The 23588-nt window shown below is 45.3% G+C and overlaps 1 protein-coding gene across 3 annotated transcripts in view; it reads left to right on the top strand.

Moving 5' to 3' along the window:
- The window catches only part of LOC134300192 (transcription factor COE3), an 86180-nt gene that overhangs the window by 15387 nt on the left and 47205 nt on the right, over positions 1 to 23588 (top strand). For all 3 annotated transcript variants that reach the window (XM_062984867.1, XM_062984869.1, XM_062984868.1), the window contains exons 3-6: positions 261 to 324; positions 1719 to 1774; positions 4900 to 4973; positions 9801 to 9869. In XM_062984867.1, coding sequence (XP_062840937.1) covers positions 261 to 324; positions 1719 to 1774; positions 4900 to 4973; positions 9801 to 9869 — 263 coding nt within the window. The remainder of the gene's footprint in view (positions 1 to 260; positions 325 to 1718; positions 1775 to 4899; positions 4974 to 9800; positions 9870 to 23588) is intronic.

The raw sequence follows: 23588 nt of genomic DNA on the forward strand, positions 1-23588 counted from the left end.
CTAGGCTTAAACATCAGCCAATCGTGTCCATACGGGTGTCCGATCGGCCAATAGCACCTCTGAGATTTAAACCCCTGATCTCAGGAGATTTTCTGACCGAATATTTCACTCATCCGAGCACCAGGTCTGTAGTAAACGTGTCAGATCTAGTTTCTCAGGTTGTGTTCATCACTTCACCTCTACAGTTTGTGTTTAATTCCGTTTCTTGACCTTCTATGTTTGATGTTTCAGCTTCTAATTCTGGTTCCTCTCTGATTTAGGAATATAACGATGAGAAGACCAACAATGGGATCCACTACAGGCTACAGCTGCTCTACAGTAACGGTAAGAATCAAAACCTAAAATATGATTCAAATATCTATTTGATTATTAAAGTGAACGATATTTAGGACCTGTGTTACCAGTTGACCAGTTTAATCCTCGAATATGCCATAACCACCTGATACTGGGAGTCCAAGAGAGCTTAAAAGATGGTCCTGCTCTCTACTTTGTGATAGTTAAGGATTAACAATTATTATATTATTTTAGTGTCTTTATTACAATCTGTTATCTATAATATTTCTCAGTGGGTAGCACTGTTGCCTCACAGCAAGAAGGTTGTGGGTTTGATTCCCAAGTGGAGCAGGTCAGATCCTCTCAGTGTGGAGTTTGCATGTTCTCCCCGTGTCTGTGTGGGTTTCCTCCTCCCACAGTACAAAAACATGCAGTCAGGTTATATGGGAGATAATAACATTGCCCTTAAATGTGTGTTTGCCCTGTGATAAACTGCCAGCCTGTCCGGGGTGTTTCCTGCCTTTCATCCAGTAAATTATACCCACTGCGACCCTGACCGGGATAAAACTGTTGTAGAACAGACAGTGAATGAATGAATCCTGGTCAGGTCTTGCAGTAACACACCCCGGACAGGACGCCAATCCATCATGGGCTTTGGCCACCCACCCCCTCAGACACAGCCCGACCACTGGAAAATTCGAACCCAGGATCCCAGGGGTAGTGGCCTGGCAGTTTACCTCACCTGAAGTCTGATGTATGGATGATTTGGAAATGGAGAAACTACATTATTAAATTATTAAATTAAAGCTCGTATTTATGCACTTTTCTGTGCTTGTGCCTTTCATTTGAAATGCATTAACGTGTTAATTCTTGTGACACCATGCACGGCGCATTACCGCGTCGTCGCTCGTTCCCGCTCTCGTCAGTGATGATCCTCTCCTCGATGATTTGTACGTTTTTATTAGCTTTTATGGTCGATGGGATGAAGCGGCCGTTCGGAGGCTTTCAGACCCGATCGCAGGAGTTCGCACATCTGGAAGAGCGTCGAGGATCCATCTGTTTATGAAGGGCTGATGTTTTTCACATCTGTCCCCTGTGCTGGATGCCTTTCTGAACCTCGCCGTGATGTTTAATCTGATTCGCAGGCGCAGAATAAAAAATAAAAGTGAGATGGTGAGATTTGCTTGATGAACAGCTTATGCAGCCCGACAAACGAAACCATGTTGTTTCTAATACACACGCCACCATACCGAATTAGTTTGTTTCTCAGCTGTTTTTTTGCCAATTAAGTCATATCCAATTACCTGATTGCATTTTGCTGTTTTACTCTTTAAAACCATCCCAGTAAAACCAGTCCGACACGGTGGGCGTCTCTGAGCGCTCTCCGGTAGATTCGTTTCATTTGTTTTCCTCATTTCTAACGTTTTGCTTGGGCACTTTTACAGGAATCAGGACGGAGCAGGACCTGTATGTGCGCTTAATAGACTCCATGACTAAACAGGTGAGTGATGATGTTATAAAACGTTATGATACGTGTATAAACTATCGTAACGAGCTGCTGGTGACGTTACACCATCGAGCAGGAGCAGGGTTCTCGTCCTCATGCAAAAAACGCTTATACTTCAGAATCATCAAGTAAATGGAAAAGCTCTTTTTAGCACAAGGTGACTCAAAGTGTTTGGGGTTTTTACTTTGTACTGGGTCCAGTCAAACTAACCCTATGTACATGGGCATGGAGACGGCATCTATAGTGCATCATAACGACTAAGAAGGAATTAGGAAGCTGTGGGTCAAAATTAATCATCTAAATGATTCCTGGCACTGTGGCACTGTGGGTGAGAAGGTCCTGGGTTCGATTCCTAAGTAAAGCAGTCTGGGTCCTTTCTGTTTGGAGTGGGTTTCCTCCGGGTGCTCCGGTTTCATCCCACAATACAAAGACATGCAGTCAGGGTAATTAAAGATAGCAAGTCCCCATAAGTGTAAGTGTGTGTACTGTGATGGACTGGCGACTTGTCCAGGGTGTTTCCTGTCCAGTAAATTGCACCCACCACGACCCTGACCAGGATAAAGCGGTGGTAAATCAGACAATGAATGAATGAACAAACACTGATGTGTGTCTAATAAAAGGCTCATAAGTGTTTAGTAAGACCTAAACAAAATTCCCTCTAACGTGAGATAACGTGAGACCCGATTGCTGCCCCGCCCTCACCTGTCCCCTTGGCTCAGTGGTGCCCACTGTCGCGGCGTATCAGCCCGCCGCAGATCAATACGGCAACCAGGTCCTTGACAAACGTGTCAGCCCCAGAGAGCAATCAATACGCCTTAATGTATTTGCAGAGGAGGCACGATGGCGGCGGTAATCCCTGGGACAACAAACGAGGTACGCCACTGCGCCCGGCTGTCAGATCCGCCTCCCGAGTGCATTCTACAGAGCTCAGACTCACACGGCGAGCGGGCGGGCAGGCGGGCGGGCATGCGGTCTGGATGTGGATCGATGCCGGGCGCTCGTGCGTTCTAGATCTGTTCTTATAGATGATTGATATTAAGGAAGCAGTTTCATTCATTCATTGTTATTTACCACCACATTATCCTGGTCAGGGTTGCGGTGGGTGCGATTTACTGGGAGAAAAACAGGAAACACCCGGGACAGGTCGCCAGTCCATCAAAGGGCACACACACACACCTAGACTGTTGGAGGAAACCGGAGCACCCGGAGGAAACCCACACAGACACGGGGAGAACATGTAAACCCCACACAGAAAGGACCCAGACCCAGGACCTTCTTGCTACCCACCGAGCCACTGTGCCGCCCCCCTTGGGACATCCAAGTTCAATCCCAGATGGAACTGTAGCGGCGTAGGCTGAATGCATAAATTCCCACAGTTTGGGCCCCTAAGCAAGGCCCTTAACTTTCAATAACATAGTAACACATAGTCATCCAGGAATGAAACTGAACTGCCAGTTAGTCAGGAGTCCAAGAGAGCAGAAATGTGTGTGATGCTTTATGGCTTGGATTGGATTGCATTGCAGTCCTTTAACCCAGTTAGTCAAAGCTAGTCTAACTAGTTGTCTAGGATGGTTGGTGGGTGTGTTAGCCGTTTCCCCCTGACATCATCAGAACACCACGGTGGTAACCATCATGCGGTTATAGACTCCCCTCTCATCGATGATATCACCGGTGTACCAGGATGTAGGGCGCAGCGGCCCACGGTGGCGCCACAATCATGAATCAACAACGATGATACACAAATATCGACCAGTTTCCCCATCCCAATAATAACCCCAACACACACACACACACGCCCCACACACACACACACGCCATCCTCCCCGGTGTAGAACCGGCTGGATGTTAATAAAGAAGCGGAGGACCTTCACAGAGAGGGAGGGAGGAGGATCAATAATGTAAAAGTGGTCGTTATCCTAAAAGTATCGCCCCCCAAGGCTTTGAGAGGAGGCGAGTGATGTTGGGGATGAAGTAAGGTGGATTGTGGTTGCGTGCTAAGCGGGGTCGCGACTCGGTTGCTTGCTCGATTTCTTCTGCTGTTCGTCTGTCTGTTTGTTCTGTGTTTTATTTTGATGCATCGTTTGTGTTGCTTGGTGGTAAAAATCATAAACAAAATGTGGGTGGCTTGAAAAAAAAGGTAAAAAACCCTGTCGTGAAGCGCCCGATATTCCACTAGCACAACAGCGCAGAGATTCTGAACTCCTCGGCATTGCCACCGGTCTGCTGGGCGCCATCTAGAGGGCATAATTGCCAGTGCCTGCAGCAGACACGTTTCTGCTAGGGCGGGATGACCGGACTGTGTGGGTGGGGTCTTCAAACGCTGTGTAAGGACCCTGATTAGCAGATAGAGGCGCCTGTGCAGAATGCATGGGTGAAAACCGGTTCCGCTAAGGGCTGCGCGTGGGTCGGAGGAGGCGTGAGCAGCGATATACCCACCTCGACTGCAGTCAGGGATCCACCAGCAGCGGAAGACAAACTGACTATGACAAATCGGGAGAAAATGGGAGAGAATGCATGTCGTGGAGGGAACGTTCCTTTTTTTTTGCAACATTGTGGTTTCTGGGAGCATCTGATGAGCTCTGCAGTCCAAAAACTTAATTATTACCAATTGTTAGATTGTTTTGGGTTGGTGGAACCTCGATTTAATGGACTAACGGGTGGAGCAAAGGTCCACAAAGGTGCTAAACATGCACATACGATCAACAGTGAAATAAACAACGTAAATAGATCTGTAAATATGTAACGTAGAACCTGTAAATAAATATTAAAATTGGTGTACTGAACTGAGTCTTTATTATTTGAAGCTCTGCTGGTGCAGAACTGAGCTCTAGAACTCGCAAAAATGAAGCATTAAACACAGAGAAAAGAGGCGAGAACAGAGTGAGCCCTCCGACAAAATAAAGCCTATCGATCATGTAAACAGAGAGACGAGCGCCGGCTAGTGGACGATTACTGAACTACTGGTCTCTATATGCTTCTCACGAGAATTTGCTGGATTTTGGAGGTCCGTTAAATGGAGGTTCCTCTGTATTTGCACCGGTTGCATTGATGTATCATCTTATCACGGGTCAGATGGATCCTCGCCGGGAATAAAAGCCAATCTCTCTTTCTGTCCACAGCCGATCATGTACGAGGGCCAGGACAAAAACCCAGAGATGTGCCGCGTCCTCCTCACCCACGAGATCATGTGCAGGTCAGTCCACGCCAGTCCGCTAAACACGTCGTTAAACCTCATTTTCTTCATGATATTTCAGAACACAGGTTAGAACCTGCAGCACATCATGAGCAGCGCATCACATCTCCGATCTGTATCACCACCTTCATTAGGAGGATCATCAGCTGCTCTAATTAGGGCATCTAGCAAAACAAAATTCAGCCTCCTCACCAACGGGCCCCAGGGGTCCGTCGCTGTGCAGAGCTACCGAGCTGCTCCTTATTACACAGCGCCCATCGGCTTTAACGCCTCGTATTTATGAGCTCTGATGACCGGAGGCTCGGGTGGCGGGAGCACGTTCACTGCTCCAGTGGGGGTCAGGGTAAACGTATCTGTAGGTGAATTTATTTTAAGGCCAAGGTCCTGGATGTTAAGGACCTCAGATGCTTAGAATCTGGCTGGGCAGTGATCAAAAAATGGGGGTTGATGCTTCAGGGGTGTTTTAATAATGCAAAGAGAAGACACACAGGAATCCTGGGATTGACATCTATTATTTTTCCAACATATGTACACCGATCAGGCATAACATTAAAACCACCTCCTTGTTTCTACACTCACTGTCCATTTTATCAGCTCCACTTACCATATAGAAGCACTTTGTAGTTCTACAATTACTGACTGTAGCCCATCTGTTTCTCTGCATGCTTTGTTAGCTCCTTTCACCCTGTTCATCAATGGTCAGGACCCCCACAAAGCAGGTATTATTTGGGTGGTGGATCAATCTCAGCACTGCATTGACACTGACATGGTGGTGGTGTGTTAGTGTGTGTTGTGCTGGTATGAGTGGATCAGACACAGCAGCGCTGCTGGAGTTTATAAACACCTCACTGTCACTGCTGGACTGAGAATTGTCCACCAAACAAAAATATCCAGCCAACAGCGCCCCGTGGGCAGCGTCCTGTGACCACTGATGAAGGTCTAGAAGACGACCGACTCAAACAGCAGCAATAGATGAGCGATCGTCTCTGACTTTACATCTACAAGGTGGACCGACTAGGTAGGAGTGTCTAATAGAGTGGACAGTGAGTGGACACAGTATTTAAAATCCACTCATACCAGCACAACACACACTAACACACCACCACCATGTCACTGCAGTGCTGAGATTGATCCACCACCCAAATAATACCTGCTCTGTGGGGGTCCTGACCATTGATGAACAGGGTGAAAGGAGCTAACAAAGCATGCAGAGAAACAGATGGACTACAGTCAGTAATTGTAGAACTACAAAGTGCTTCTATATGGTAAGTGGAGCTGATAACATGGACAGTGAGTGTAGAAACAAGGAGGTGGTTTTAATGTTATGCCTGATCAGTGTATATATAAATTTATCTGGTTTTACAGATCTTGTACTAGAACTTACTTCATAGTTTTTTATGATTTTTTAAATTCATTTCGAACGTCGGAGGCGTATCACGCTAAACTTCTCGCCCAAAAATAGCCGCCTGTAGTAACGAACCTGGAGGCGCTGGGCGCTGAAACCTGTCGCGTTTTTGTCCTGATGGAAGGCGCACCTGTCTCCTCTAAGATGATTTGGATACAGGATCCATTTCCATAATGACGGCTCACTTTGAGGCGGTCATTATGTGATTGAGTGTGATTATTAGCAGCCGTCCCCTGATGAATGGTGTGTTTCCATTCGCTAATGAGAGGGAGATGAGACGCACTTCCCCTGCCTCGCTCTCTCGCTCGCTCTCGCACTCGCGCTCTCTCCCAGGTGATAGTGCTCTTTATCAGGTCCCTGGCGGAACCATCTTCGCCTGTAACGGGTGCATAAGGGTGCGTTCACAGCGCTCAGCTTGATCGGTAAAACCTCATCAAAGTGTGAATCTGAGCTGAATCTGCATCAGTGTGGAATAAGCGTCAGATCCAGGGTTACAGCTCCACATGTATCTGTGTTTATCTGGATTCTCCTCCCTGTTTCACTTTTAAACTTGTGTTACAGCTCCAGCTTCTGAGAAATGGTGAGAATCAGAATCAGCTTCTCCCAGAGTCTAAAACGCTTCTGGTTGAAAATAAAGCTTAACGTGGTTTAATGTAGTAAAAGAAGGAGACAGGAGCACTAAACTTCTCTTCATTATTACTGCTCATAAGTTCCTCCACTAATCACATTCCTCACTCGCTTGTTTTGTTCGTACGACCTGAGTCGCTTTTACTGCATCATATCAAACAGTTCGTCTCATTGGAGGAGCTTTGAAAGGCAAAAGTGAAGCTCAGCGGCAAGCTAAGCGGCACCGCCACACTCCATAGGAAACACTGGCACAGCCGGAGCAAAATTATGATGTGAATGCGCCCTAGAGGTTGGGAATTTTCGGCAAAAATCAAAGTAGCATCAAGTGCCAAGACTGTTCCTCAAACATCGATGTAAAATACAACCGACGTTTGACGCTTTCCAGAAGGGAACTCGAGTGCCACTTTTGGACCAGAAGATCAATCGTGGCTGGTAAACAGGACTGTTAGATCCAGTTCACAAAAAAACAGGAAGCCATCCGTCACGGGAACGTCCGAGGTCCTCGCCGGCTATTCCCGCTGTTCTAAACTGGCACCCTGTGATTGCCAAATGAGCCGTGGCAAAGGTTAGTTGGCACAGAACTCCAGTGTGAGAAGAGAGGGAGCTGAAGGGTGGTGGGATGGCACCGGGCAGCCGGGATGGATGGATGACAGACCGCCCGGCAGCCAAGTGCTACAGATCGCCAGCTCTGTTTGGCTGGGCATCCATCCACCGTTCTGGGCAATTACAACCCTCGCCCTTTGAAAACAAGCCCTTCATTGATGCCGTATCTGTACAGGCGTCCAGCTCCTCCGTCTATCTGCAGTTCTTGCCCATGCTAGTCTAACGCTGCGCCCGAGAGTCTGTTTTAAAGCTAAGCTCTGATATCGTGTCCAGCCGGGCGGGTACGGAGACGAACTTGAGCGGAATCTTCACCCAACTCTGCTCAAAACACCACCGTCGGGGTCAGAGCCGTATCTGTTTTGTGGACGCCAGATCAGGGTCATTAGCAGGGCCGCCACTAGCCCGCGCTGACCCCCTCAAGGGGATCGCCATTACCGCAGCATTAAGGACGCCCTGCCAAGGTTTGTTTTGGTGCGAGGGAGCGCGGGCGTCCCCCCGAGGAGCGTCCCGGTGCTCTAGGGGTCCGGTTTGTTTATAACACTTCTCTCTCGGTTTGAGGAGGTTGTCACCACAGCCGCACCGTTGGGCTTCCAATGCTAATTGGTCTCCTGGAACTTTGCTAATGGGCCCAAGTAGCTTTGGGAATAAATTAAAGTGGCAGCTCTCTATGGCAACAGTGGCACACACACAAAGAAGAGGAAAAAACAACTGCTGTTTTTATAGGATCGAAAATAAAGTATAAAAGATTCATGAAGACGGATTGTTTTGCGTGGAAACGCTTCATCAGATGCTGGTCGGGTTCACAACAGCACGGCGTCCAAAAAAAACAAATTATATTTCATTTACCGGATCGATTCAATCACATAAAGCACCGCCGCTTCATTTCTTAACCACGGTCTGAACTGGAACGCGGAACGAGGGCTAAATTGCCCATCCAGTAAGTTGGCAGTGCCAGTTTGGCCGGTCCTGGTTTGTAGTGGTTGTATTTAGAGGAGCCACCAGCCACCAGATGCGATGCCAGGCCTGGTCCGAGGGCACAGGCAAGGACAGGGGTGATGCCAGCGGTAGTGAGGGGTGTTTGGAACACGACTGCTGAAATGGGGCGACTCTGGGCGCCGTCCAAACTGTCAGAGGCGCCAAAGGAGGATGAAACTAATGTTGGTTTAACTAAACACGGTCCTACACTTAAACCTGCTCAAATATGAGCATTAAATTATTATATTTTATTATATTTCACCCACACTAGACTGGAACGAATACTAGACCGCACCTCTGATGGGTGTCAGTGCCAGTTTGGCTGGTCCAGATTTGTGGAGGTTTTATTTAAAAGTGCCACGTGCCACCAGACGAGGAGCCGACCCCCTCAGGGCGAGGCGAGGGCGCAGGAAAGGGCAGGGGGCGGTGGCAGCACCAGCGTGGGGCATTCGGGACACAGCGTCTGCACCGGGACATCTCTGGGCATCTCTGGGCGCTGTCCAAACTGTCAGAGAGTGTCTGAGTGACCTTGGCAGGAGCCCAGCCCAGCTGGAGAACAGGAAGAGGAAAAGAGAGAGCGAAAGAAATTTAGGAGAGGAGAGAGGAGAGGGCGAGTCAGTCGCGGGTGTCTCAAAACAGGCCTCAGAGTAACAGTAGAGGGAACGGAACCAATAACACACAAGTGATTAATATTTTCTAGACACTATTAAATAAATGATATAAATAATTCCATAGGCGGGGCGGGGCAGTAGGGGCTCAGCTCAAGTTCAGTTTAATTAGCCTGTATCGTGATTAAGCACCATAACATGACCACACAACATCAACGTTAGCCTTTGGTTTATTTATTCACGTCTTTAGCCTAACATACCAGTTTTAAATACACAATTGTTTTAATTAAACAGTAAACTAGTTTGTTGAAAAAATTGCTTTTGGTTCGGATTGAGGTCACACCGCGTTCTTATTGCAAACGAATCGCTCCAGAGTCCGCTTGGGACCAGACCGTGACCTCCTCCTTTTAAGGGTCTCGGTGCAGCCAAAGAGCAGCCAATAAGGTGTTTCACCCAATAAATCCAGTAATCATTGTGACCCTGACCAGGGTAAAGCGGTGCTAAAACAAACAACAAATGAATGAATGAGGTTTTGAAAGCTTATACAAGAGTCATTTAAGTTCTCGTGTCTGTAATGGATGAATCTAATCGTCTGGTTTCTTTTTGCAGCCGGTGTTGTGACAAAAAGAGCTGCGGGAACCGAAACGAGACGCCGTCAGACCCCGTCATCATCGACAGGTAGGAGGGTCACTTCTTAACGTACACGGCCGTCAGAACAATGAGCGATGTGATTGTTTTGTGACGTAATTGTGGGTAACGTTGGGATCACGTGACTCGTTGTGAGATTAATCAACATTGAACTTTAACTGCTGGACAGAAGTGAAAATGGAACACACACTTGGATGCTTCGGGTTATCAGATGTTTGGGTTAAGATAATCAGTACTACATCTATCTGGGCGACACGGTGGCTTGGTGGGTAGCACTGTCGCCTTCGATTCCCAGGCGGGGCGGTCCGGGTCCTTTCTGTGTGGAGTTTGCATGTTCTCCCCATGTCTGTGTGGGTTTCCACCGGGAGCTGCACTGCTACTTTCACATCATCATCACATTAAAATCTTCTTCCCCTTAAAGCTTCTTTGGGCATCCGAAAAGGTGGTGCTAAATCCGGACTATAAGTATCTCTTAGACATGACCGATTCCTACTCCTCCTCCCTCATCGTTACCAAGAACACTTGTATATTCATTTCCTTCGATATTTCTTTAAGATATTTATCACTACGTCTGTTTTGTGAGCTACAAGAACAGTCTAATTTTCGCTCGCGTCCGAGCGTGATGAAATCGGCCGGGTCAGCTCAAACCGGCCAGCTCACGCCTGGTCCACATTTCAGAAGGAGGTCGTATTTATAAATACCACAGAGTCCCTGATGAAGTCCTTAGATTGACACCGCCGAGCCTCCATCAGCTAAATTCCTCTTAAGGGAGTCGCTTTAATGACCGAGCCGAAGCGAATTGGCGTGTCAGCGCGTGCGGCTGCCCGTCCGGTAACGAGCGCGCCCTTCTAGGGCACGAGGGTCATTACCGAATCTGTACTGGCTCGTTAAAGTGGACTCGGAGCGCGTCCGTGGACATCCGGACACTAGTGACCCTTCGTTTGGCACGGACGCACGGAGCCGGTTAGATAAATACACGAAGCAACACCAGAACATGAACCACAAACGTTATCGGATATTTTATTACATCGTTAGCCGGCCTGAGAGGCGATGCCACCTCTTATTAGACCGCGGTGTCGATGGGTACTACGTTACCGCGCTGTTAACACAAAACAAAGCGGCATTACCGACGACGGCTCACAATCAAACAGCGGAAGCGAGGCGGGCGTCGGCGTTTACCCGTTCCTCAGGGCCTCGTCAGTACGGATACCTCATCTCCGACGGCCAATTGTGTCGCCGTTATGTGTGTGTTTGTGTCGGCGTGTGGCGACTGGCACGTCCCGGCCCCTCGTTACGCTGACCGTACCCATCCTTAAAGCGTTTGCCGTGACACAGGACGGCTCTGATTTAAGGCGGTCTGGCCCGCACTAGTGCATTTCAGCGCCCTATTAGGATGGGCTGGATTTATGGCCTCCTTAAACCGACAGATAAATCAGCCGGACGTCGAGCGCGGCCTCTGGCTCGCCATGCAAATCAGACACGCCGCTGCCCGCCACTGTAAAAAGCCTTAATGGGAGCCATTCGTTCCAAACACACACACACACACACACACACACACACAGTGGTGCACGCTGCCAGCGCCACCTTTGCCATGAACGCAGCCCGGAAACGTAAATTAAGTTCTGACGTCCAGTTATGCAGCCTCACGGATCATAATCACACACACACACACCCAACCAACAGTACGACTTAATCGCGGTCAGTAAACGTAGTGTGATGAAGTGACGCAGATTTGCTTCCTCTGGACAGTACCGTAAGTCGATCTCTCCTCCTAATCAGCTCCACCGCGCTGGTTTAATAAACAAACCGCATCAGATCATCGATCCGGCCGTCCAGGGAAATAAAGGTGGGACTGATTATTACGAGCGCATCATTTGAATTGTCTGCTTCTTCACACCGTTTCTCTGATCCGCAAGCTGCTTTGATCCAGCGGGGTCAAGTGCCGGTCAATACGGTCAGAGGTCGTCGGGCAGGCGTCGTCCTCGTGAAGCGGATGCTCTGCAGACTCTGCAGTTTGTGCTTTTTTGCTATTTTTATTTCTGCATTTTCTCCTTTTCTCACAATTTAATCATGCCCAGTTACTCTTCCGCTGCTGGAGACCCCGATAGTGTAAGGTCAGTCTCACGCATGGAGAGTCACACTCTTTCTCTGTATGTGAATTGCGTGCTCTCTTGTCTTTCCCACGTGGAAGAATGACTCTCTGTGTCACCTCATATTTATACCCCAGTGAGACAGAAAGTCATGGATTCATGCGTGTAGACACTCCGAGTACCTAAAAAGTTTATATATAAAATATATATATAAAAATGTATAAAAAAGTAAATAAAAATATATAAAATCTTTATAAAAAATAACTAAAAAGTGTATATAATATATATAAAAAATAAATAGTGTCTACAATAAAAAAAAAAAAGTATATATAATATATATATATATATAAAGTGAATATTATATATAAAATTAATAAAAGGTGTATATAATATATATAATAAAAAATTTATTTAATATGTATAAAAATAACTAAAAAGTGTCTACAATAAATATACAGAAATAAAAAAATTATAATATATATATATATATATATATATATATATATATATAAAAGTATAAAATAAATATAAAAAATAAATGAACAGTATAAATAAAAAATTTAAATAAGAAGTGTCTAAAATATATATAACAATTTATAAAAACTGTATAATATATATATATATGTATATAGTAAATAATAAGGAGATCAAAAGTGAATCTGTATCAGGCTTTATTTAAATTATTTTAAAAGTAATTAATAAAAATTTCTCTATGAGGGATAAATCTGCTTGAATTAATTTTTTTTTGAATTAATACACCATTTTTGGGTGTAAGAATAAACAAATTCACTATAAGGAGAATTTTGCTTATCGTATTAGGGGTGCCAATAATTACTGAGGGGGGACAGTAGGTGTGTGTGAGGGTTTAACCGTGTAGGTATGTAATCGTGTGGTCTCGATGTGTGTGTGTGTGTGTGTGTGAGGGCTTAACCCTCCGGGCGTTGCGCTCGTTATCAGCCCCCGTGGACTGTTCCCAGCAATAGCGCTCTATTGATCGAGCCTGGAGCGCATCGGTGCCGGCCAGATTAAGAGTATAGATTAGCAATAAAAGGAGGACATTACTCGGCAGCCGGGCTAAAATTGAAAAAAATGATGAGCTCCTGGAAGTGGGGCGAGTCAGGAGGAGGGAGGACGGAGTGCGGCGGCGGCGGCGGTGTGAATTCGCGTCTGAATTCGTTTCATTTACAAATTAGACTTAGAACGAATGGATATGACGCTGGGGTCTGAGTGTGGGACCGGGGTTCTTATTTACCTCCACGTGGCTTAAAGGTTTAAAGATGCACCTACGGAGGGTCTGAAAACCTACATCATCCTACACTCCTGAGAAGAGGGCATGTCTGAATTCTTAGATAAATTCTTCGTCTAGTGTGTAAAACGACTCGGTAGATTCGAGGTTAGGAGTCTTACGCTCCACGTCTCAGTCTGGCCTCATTTCACACACACACACACACACACACACACACACACACACACACACACACACACACACACACACACTAGCTCGCTTGAACCCTGGATCAATAGCACCTTAATATACACGCGACTTTATGCGATCGATAAAAATGCCAGGCTCGTAAATGCAGCTATAAAAACAATGTTAACAGGTTAAAATATAAATAAATATATAAATAAATAAATAAAATGACTTCACTCTGCTTCACTCCTCAATAAAATACATAAACACTGTCCTGCATATGCAGCCACGACACGTTTTATTACGACGCAGCACAAACTAAACCTGAAAGGAATTCAGATTTAAAATTATTTATCCAAATTATTAAAATTATCCATCAAAAATTAAATAAAATAAAAACGATTCTTGGTTCAAGTGGTGTCGGTTTTATTGTACTAACAAGTTTCCCACCAGGAGAAACGCTATATACGGTGTTCATCATGTGATCGCCTCATCGAACCCTCAAATTAACGCAACTTTTGGGACTTAATCTGGTTCAGGAGCTCCGTTTCTGTTCTGGCCGACTCGTCCACTCGCTCAGTGATGATCATCTTCCTCTATGAGATTGATGTGCTTGTTCTCTTGATTCATGAGAATGACCGTGTCATAGCACCGTCTCCTCACAGCGACAAGGTCCTGGGCTCGATTCCCAGGTGGAGAGGTCCGGGTCATTTCTGTGTGAAGTTTGCATGTTCTCCCCGTGTCTGTGTGGGTTTCCTACAGGTACTCTGGTTTCCGCCCACAAGTCCATAGACATTCAGTCAGGATAATTGAAGAGATCTGTGTGTGTGTGTGTGTGTGTGTGTTTGTGCCCTGTAATGAACTGGTGACCTGTCAGGGTGTTTCCTGTCTTTTGCACTGTAAATTGGACCCACTGCGACCCTGACCAGGATAATAAATGAATGAATGTACAGCACATTGCTTTTGTTTGTACCTCGGGAAACAAAATAAACCCATGTTGGATTTTTTCCGAACTCTTTGGTGCACCCTGGGTGTCGTGTAAGCTTGTGTGTGTGTGTGTGTGTGTGTGTGTGTGCACCCTGTAATGAACTGGTAACCTGTCCAGGGGTGTTTCCTGTCTTTCGCACTGTAAATTGGACCCACTGCGACCCTGACCAGGATAAAGCGGTGGTAAAACTGACAATGAATGAATGGATGTACAGCATGTTGCTTTTGTTTGTACCTTGGGAAACCAGAATAGACCCAAAATCTTGGGTGTCGTGCTTGTAATTAGAAGTAGAAGTGTGTGTGTGTGTGTGTGTGTGTGTGTGTGAGAGAGAGAGAGAGAGAGAGAGAGAGAGTGTGTGTGTGTGTGTGTGTGTGTGTTTCTATTTGCAGAATGGGTTTGTGTAGCGTTGTGTGTGTAGTGCGAGCTGGTGTGAAACAGAAGATCTACATAGCAAACACGAGCTACAAAAACACACACACACACCCCTCAAGGTCATCACACACACACACACACACACTCACTCTCACACACACACACACACTCACTCACACACACACACACTCACTCACACACACACACACACACACACACACTCCAGGATCAATCGTTCACCTCAGATTTCAGTTTGAATCAGAAAACCAACCAACACAGCAGTGGAAGCAGCATCTGAGTTCTGAGGTTCGAATCCCCAGCATGGTTCCTACCTCCTCGTACCTCCTGGTATCATCACACTGAGGGTTGGTGTGAGAGTGTGTGGAGTGTGTGAGTGGAGTGTGTGAGTGGAGTGTGTGGAGTGTGTGGAGTGTGACGCGGCTGAGTTAGCGGCCGCCGTTCCCGCTGGAGCGATGGTGCTGTTTGTGTCCTGCGGCGCCGGCTGAGGCGTTGATGTGCGCTCTTCTCCATCAGGTCTGTATTCAGTCACAGCCCTGAGCTCAGCCCCAGGGCATGCTGGGACTTCTGGTGCGCTGGAAATAAACAGTCTGGACTGGTGCAGTGTGAGTGTGTGTGTGTGTGTGTCTGGAAGATGTTCTGTACACTGGGTTACTTGCTGGTTATGATATAATGCACTGGAAAGGGTTTTGGTTATGTCTAAATGTACCAGGTGGGATTGGAGGAGCTGATTTGTCCCCCCTCCTCTCCCCTGTGACTCCTTTTCGTTTGGCATGGCCCCGACATGCCCAGGCAGGTTAATAGCGAGGGGATGGTGGTGTGTGTGTGTGTGTTTGTGTGTGTGTGTGTGTGTGTGTGTGTGTGTGAGTCAATAGTGTGTGTGAGGGCCGAGGGGTGTGGAGGAGAGAAAAAGGTGACGAAAGATGAGAGAGATGCAGAGATTCAGACTGGAGGAGAGAGGAGAGGAGAAATGAGAAAGGAAAAAGAAGAGAGAGGATAGAGGAGAGGAGAAATGAGAGAGGAGAGGAGAAATGAGAAAGGAAAAAGAAGAGAGAGGATAGAGGAGAGGAGAAATGAGAGAGGAGAGGAGAAATGAGAAAGGAAAAAGAAGAGAGAGGATAGAGGAGAGGAGAAATGAGAGAGGAGAGGAGAAATGAGAAAGGAAAAAGAAGAGAGAGGATAGAGGAGAGGAGAAATGAGAGAGGAGAGGAGGAGAGGAGGAGAGATTAAGAAAGAATCGATTTCTATATAAAGATCAAGAAATCTGATAGGAGGTGAATGTTGCGTCCAGGGAGAAACTTTCAGATCCACCTGCTGTCACACACACACACACACACACACACAGTCTCTTCGTTACACACTTTTCATTATACACACACACACGCACACAAACTCCTAATTACACACACACACACACACACACACACTTCATTACACACTTTTCATTATACACACACACATACTCTTCATCACACACACACTCTTCATTACACAATTCTAATTATATACACACACACACTATTACACACTTCTTATTATACACACACACACTCTTAATTACACACTCCTCATTACACACACACTCTTCATTACACACTTCTTATTATATACACACACACACACACTCTTCAATACACACTTCTTATTATACACACACACACTTCTTATTATACACACACACATACACATACACACACACACTTCTTATTATACACACACACACACTCTTTAGTACACACTCCTCATTACACACACACACACTCTTCAATACACACTTCTTATTATACACACACACACACACACACACAAACACACTCTTTATTACACACTTCTTATTATACACACACACACACACTCTTTATTACACACTTCTCATTATACACACACACACACACACACACTCCTCATTACACACACATACACACACACTCCTCATCATACACGCTCCTCATCACACACACACACACACATTCTTCATTACACACTCCCTGTTACACACTCCTCATTACACACTACGATCATTAATAACACTGGGTGCATTTATGACACATTAATAATCCATTAATAAGCTGTGTATGAACATGATGTCAGTATTTACAGCATCACAACAGAACAGTAATGAGGACTAACAGTAGGAAACAATTCTGTACTGACTGATGGGGTCAAAAAAAGTGCACTGTACCTGTGTGTGTGTGTGTGTGTGTGTGTGTGTGTGTGTGTGAGTGTGTGTGTGTGTGTGTGTGTAATAGGGTTTTGTTTTAGATGAATATCTATATTTGATGCTCGCCTGTGGAGAGTTGAACCCTGTGGTCTAACAACCCAACACACACACACACACACACACACACACACACATATACATACAAACACACCCATATTAGACTGTAGTGATACCTCTATACGATATTTTTTACTAAAACACACACACACACACACACACACACACACACACACACACACACACACACACACACACACACAGGTCGATAATACTTTATAATTCAGGATTGCTGGAGTTTGGGTTTTAGGGCAGACCAGCTTCCAGCCTTCATAAATATTACAGTGTTATTGACTGAAGCCCAATGAATTGGAGACCCCCCCCCCTGCGCCCCGCCCCGCCCGCCCCCCCTTTATTCCTCGTTCTGTTCTTTCTTCTCGTCTCCCTCGTTCTCATTTCGAGGTGAAACGGAGCAGCTTTCTGATTTTGTTCTCCTGTTTTTCGGGGTTAAGCAGCGAGGCCGATCACGTCGACCCCAGAACAAAATAAAGTGGACGTGAGTGAGCGGGGTCGTACTTTATACCACGAACAGAGTTGCAGGACAGACGGACAGACAGACCGTCGGTCTCAGTGTAATGAATCAGTGATATCAGGGAAATGCTTTACAACAGTTTAGGGAAGGCCCACAAAGAAAGGGAAGGACACAAAGAAAAGCTCGGTTTAAAGAAACGCCAAATGCTGACATCTTTCGACTAAATGGGCACAAATCCCCACAGACATACTTCAAAGTCTTGCGAGAAGCTTGTCAGAAGAGCGGCTCTTGTTCTAGCTGAACCGGTCACACAGAGGTCACTCCACACAGGTTTAATATTGTTTGTTTTTAAAATGGGGCAGTTGTAGCCTAGCGGTTAAGGTGCTGGTCTAGTAATCAGAAGGTCGCTGGTTCAAGCCCCACCACTGCCAGGTTGCCACTGTTGGGCCCTTGAGCAAGGCCATTAACCCTCAGTTGCTTATACTTTTGGCCATATATTGTATTAAAGAAAGAGAAACAAAAAACAGTATGTCTGTTCAAGCCTCGCGTCTGATAACGGTCTAAGAAGTTTGACATGTTCTCCCTTTGATTTTCCATATGGATTTAATAGGGGTACATGCGAAAGGTGGATTGGCTCGTGAAAATCTACCCTAGGTTTGATAAAGTAAGTACATGAATTTGTGAGTGTGTAGCTGGCTGTGCTGGCTCTGGACTCACCGCAACACTGATCAGGATGAAGTCTGTTAATAGTATGTTGATCACAGTAATATTGATCTGAAGTAGCGCCAAGCAGGTCTAAAAAACATGAAAAAAAATGCTGCTAGTTTTACCTGCACACACACACACACACACACACACTTTTCCTCACCTTGCACCCCTGTGGGTCTCGCGTGGATTCGGACTGATGAAAGAAAATCAATCATGTCATATAACCAAGCAAAACCCGCCTCTCTACCTGCCGAAGCTAAAACCCCACTGGGTTTAGCCGCTAGCGCTAACAACAGGAAAACAGAACACACACACACACACACACACACACACACACACACATACACTCTGTAATGAAGTGAGGAAGGGATTAAGAAGTGCTTCGCTCCCTCTCTGAAGTCGATACTCCACTCATCAAGCACCTTCACCATTAATCCTCTAATCAGACTGCAGGACGCGCCTCTAATTGGGCTGCAGCCCTCTGTGGTGCCCTCTGCTAACCATGCTAACTAGCAAAACTCCAGCAAAAAACTCCACACATGCACGCACGCACGCACACACACACACACACACACACACACACACACACACACACACACACACACACACTTCACTTAATAAACTGTTCAAGTTTGCAGAAAATGGATATTAAAATCAAACATTACAAGCAATCATCCAGACATGCTAAAGCTAATGTGGCTAACAGTTAGCAGTTAGCTACACACAGTTCAAGCTCTGATAAACAAACAGCCTCGGTCTCCCTCACGTTTTTTTTTTAGATAATTTATATTTTATATTTCTTTTGTCCTTTTTGTTCTACCTGTAAAACTTTCATTTCTCTCCCATCACAGATGAAATTCGTCTCTGATCTGAGACGAATCAGAGCTAAAGCTAAATAATTTCACTGTAGCTAAACATGAAATCAGCACTTTTAGGCTAGAAATAAACTCCCTGAAATGTTGTTAAAGAAATAAAAGATGAGATTTAGTGCTTAAAGAAAGAAAAAATAAGGGTATTAACGAAACAATAAATAAATGAATAAATAAATAAATAAATAAATGAGTAAATAAATAAATGAATAAATAAATGAATAAATGAGTACATAAACAAATAAATAAATAAACAAGTAAATAAATAAATAAATAAATAAGTAAATGAGTAAATAAATAAATGAGTAAATAAATACAAAAAGAAAAAAATGAGTAAATAAATAAATAATAAATAAATAAATACATAAATAAATAAATGATTAAATTAAACTTTACAACTTTTAATCTGTTACTAAAATGATGATAATAAAAAAGTGAAACTAAAATATTTAATAAATTATGAATAAAATAAATAAAAGATCATCCACATTTGTGGTAAACAATAATAATAATAATAATAATAATAAAAATAATAATAATAAATGTCACTCTGGAAAACCCTGATTGTTGCCCGCTGGCCACGACAACTGTTTGTAGTTCCAGAGGAAACCAGGAGAAGAGAGAGTGAGAGAGAGAGAGAGAGAGCGAGAGTGAAAGTGAGAAAGGTGTCCAGGCATCTTTAGTGGCAGTACAACCTTCTTAGTGGGTAGTGCCATCTGGCCGGGCCCCTCATGGGGGCGTATCGTGCCCAAAGCTCAGAGTTGAGATGCTTTACTGCCCAACCCTGCCGGCTGCAGATGGCACAGGCCAAGGTCGGGCACACACACACACACACACACACACACACAGGTGCACACACACACATACACACACAGCTCTGGTGGTGTGGGACACACAGCAGGCACTAAACGCCGTGGAAAGTGTTGCAGTAAGGAAAGAGTTGAGCAGAGCAGCGTTCTGTCATCCAAGGCTTTTAAATCGCTCTGGGTTTGGGGAGCATAAAGGAAAATATTGTGTTATTTCTTATCTGGAGGCGGTGTGGGGTCCTGGGAGCCTTGGCCGGTTTGCGTCAGCCTGGACGGAGGTGCGAGGAGTTGGCTGTGTCCCCTAGCACCCCGTCCTGAAGGAGGAACCCCCTCGGTCGGCTCGGAGATGCATATTTATTAAATTCCTGCGTGCCAGGCGCCCGGGTCTCTCCGAGTGCCGCTAAAATGGCTATTCATTTCACCAGCTGCCTCACACGGCAACGGTCCCTGGGAAGTGGTGACGGGGGACATCACACACACACACAATAAATCCAGAATGTCCTGATTTGCATAACGAATAAACTCTACGTCCGCGATGCTCATTTAAAGCCCCGATCAGGAACTGCTGTGACCTCCAGGCTAATTTCTTAGCGGTGCGGTAACAAAGCGCTCCGTCTAACAACTGTTTACATTCATAAATGAGTTCTGGCTGAGATTCAAACGTTTTTAATGTGCCGCTTTGTGCTGCCGTCTCAATACTTATGGTCCTCCGTACAGAAGCCACCCAGCAGCTAAAGGTCAAGTTTCTTCTATTATAGCTGCTGGACAATAAACAGACCCAGCTCGTCGTGTCTGACAGAGGAAAACAGGCTGGATGGTGATTTACTGACACTATGGTCAAAAGTATTTGGACACTTGATCGTGAGCTTGTCGGACGTCCCATTTAAAACAAATAACAATAACGAATGCTACTGAAACAGGCTGACTGTCGTCTGTGTGATCTAGAACAGCAGCAGACTTTAAAGTATGTCTGTGTATGGGAATTTGTGCCCGTTCAGTCAAAAGAGCAACTGTGTATAGCTGGTCAAGAAAGCCACAGTCGATGTTCCGATTTATCCCAGAGCTGTCAAGTGGGGCTGAGCTCAGGGCTCTGTGCAGGACGCTGGATAATAAATAAATAAATAAATGAGTAAATAAATGAGTAAATAAATAAATAAATGAGTAAATAAATGAAACAATAAATGAAACAATAAATAAATGAGTAAATAAATGAGTAAATAAATAAATGAGTAAATAAATGAATAAATAAATAAATGAGTAAATAAATAAATAAATAAATGAGTAAATAAATGAGTACATAAATAAATGAGTAAATAAATGAATAAATAAATAAATGAGTAAATAAATGAATGAATAAATAAAGAAATAAATGAGTAAATAAGTAAATAAATAAATGAGTAAATAAATAAATGAGTAAATAAATAAATGAGTAAATAAATGAGTACATAAGTAAATAAATAAATAAATGAGTAAATAAATAAATGAGTAAATAAATAAATGAGTAAATAAATAAATGAGTAAATAAATAAATAAATGAGTAAATTAACTTTGTTGTTTGTGTGTCTGTGTATGGGAATTTGTGCCCGTTCAGTCAAAAGAGCAACTGTGTATAGCTGGTCAAGAAAGCCTCAGTCGATGTTCCGATTCATCCCAGAGCTGTCGAGTGTGGCTGAGCTCAGGGCTCTGTGCTGGACGCTGGAGTTTCTTGGTTTTTAAACCGAGCTACTCTTCACGTCTGTATAAAACACATGAATGCAGACATTAGAGGGGGCGTCCCGATACTTTTGTCCATGTGGTGTACAATAAAATGGAATGGTTCAATCACTGGTTTTATTTCGTTATTAAAAATACTGAAATGTTTTTTCTGTTGAAGATCTTTGTGTGTGTGTGTGTGTGTGTGTTTTATTGTCGTGTGTGTGTGTGTGTTTTATCGTCGTGTGTGTGTGTGTGTGGGTGTTCCCCCTTCTCCCGAACGCCTGTCAGAAAGCTCTCAGTAATTCCCTTTGTTGTCGCCGGCGTGTTTCGGTGTGAATTTCTGCCCTTTCTGCTTTTCCCAGCGTTCAGGCCCGACTCAGGTAAATTGAGTTTTCAAGGTGAACGTCCCATTACCAGAGAAGGTTGACAAATTAATTTGGAGCGCGCCTTGTTGCAGTGTGGCGCGCGATAGAGAGCGGCCTGTCAATTTGAGCAATGAGGGGCTGCCTGGCCACGCAGATGGGCGAGAAATTGAACAGCACATTAGCTAATTACTTATGCAAATCAGGCCCGGCTGCACCTTAACTTAAGTGCCGCCGCCGTGATACTTAGCGAGCCTGGAGAGTTTTAGATAATGCTAATCCGCGCATCACACACACACACACACACAACGCTGGTTAGGACCATTACTTGAAGCGATCACGGTGACACGTAAAGTACAAACACACCTTCACCTGGTTTATCAGAATTCTCGTCACTTCCAGCTCCCCTCCACCCCTCAATCCTTCTCCCTCGAACCCGAGCAGCTTGTCTGTTCCGAGCTTACTCCGGCTTAACAGGATCTTCCCGGACGCGTCCCTCATCGCGCCTTGCTAAGCCCGACTGTCAAAACAGAGCGCCACACAGGCTCCTGATCCAGCTCGCCCGGCCTTAATGAGATAATCCGGGTCCCAGTGCGCCGCCGGAGCTCCTGGACGGGGCCCACTAACGAGCTCTAGTCGCTCGCCCAAGAATCATGGGCGGAATTCAGAAAGAGATGATGACGGCGATGGAGACGGATGGCGCTCTGCCGTACCTGACAAAACGTGCGCGCGCCAGCGAGCGGTATTGATCTATCGACTCGTGTACGGGCGGAGGCCCAGGAGCGAGAGATTAAGTATTATTAGCCGTTTGGCAGGTCGGCGCTCGGGCCGTAATGAGCACCAGTCTCAGTTTCTCAGGCCGGAGTTCATCCTGGCTCAGACCCCGAGTCTGTCCATTCATCAGACCATGATCCAGTCTGGACGCTACAAACTCTCTCACCTACAGTTCCTAGATCTGATCCTCCATCTAATCAGGTTCCTCTCCTTCATCAGATGGTCTCAGGTCCAGACTCTATTCCTCCATCAGATGTTGACTCTCTATTCTTTGTCATAGCTCAACTCCAAACCAATGTACTCCAATTCTTCTTAATCAGACGTCAACCGTCCAATCCCTCCATCGAACTCTGAGCCCATCGTCCCTTCAGACCCCAAATCGATCCCTCCATCAGTACTTCATCCTTCTGAACCCGACCAGATCACCTCCATCAAACACGTGTGTGAACCGCTGAGAAGTTCGGATGGAGTAAACCGATGGAGGAACGATGGAGCTGTGATAGAGCAACATCTGTAAGGTGGAATGAATCAGGATGTGATGGAGCCTGGTGGAGAAAGATACCCTATTCTTCCAGATCCCTCCATCAAACCCTGAACCAACTCTTTATCTAGACTTTATTTGCTTATTAGATCCTGAATCTCTTTCTTTAATAGTTCCTTAATTCATACCTCCAACTGACCATACAGACTATACTGTATCCCTCAGTCAGACCCCAAAGATCTCCACGAGCCTTATTATCTTTCTCCACCAGGCTCCATCACACCCTGCTTCTCTGGTCCACCTTAACAACGTTCCTCTATCACAGCTCCGCCGTTCCTCCATCGCTTTTCTCCATCAGAACCCCTCAGCGGTTTACACACGTGTGCGTCGAGTGACATCTTCGGTTTTTCCGAATAAACCCG

Source organism: Trichomycterus rosablanca, chromosome 22 (assembly GCF_030014385.1).
Source record: "Trichomycterus rosablanca isolate fTriRos1 chromosome 22, fTriRos1.hap1, whole genome shotgun sequence".
Classification (NCBI taxonomy): domain Eukaryota; kingdom Metazoa; phylum Chordata; class Actinopteri; order Siluriformes; family Trichomycteridae; genus Trichomycterus; species Trichomycterus rosablanca.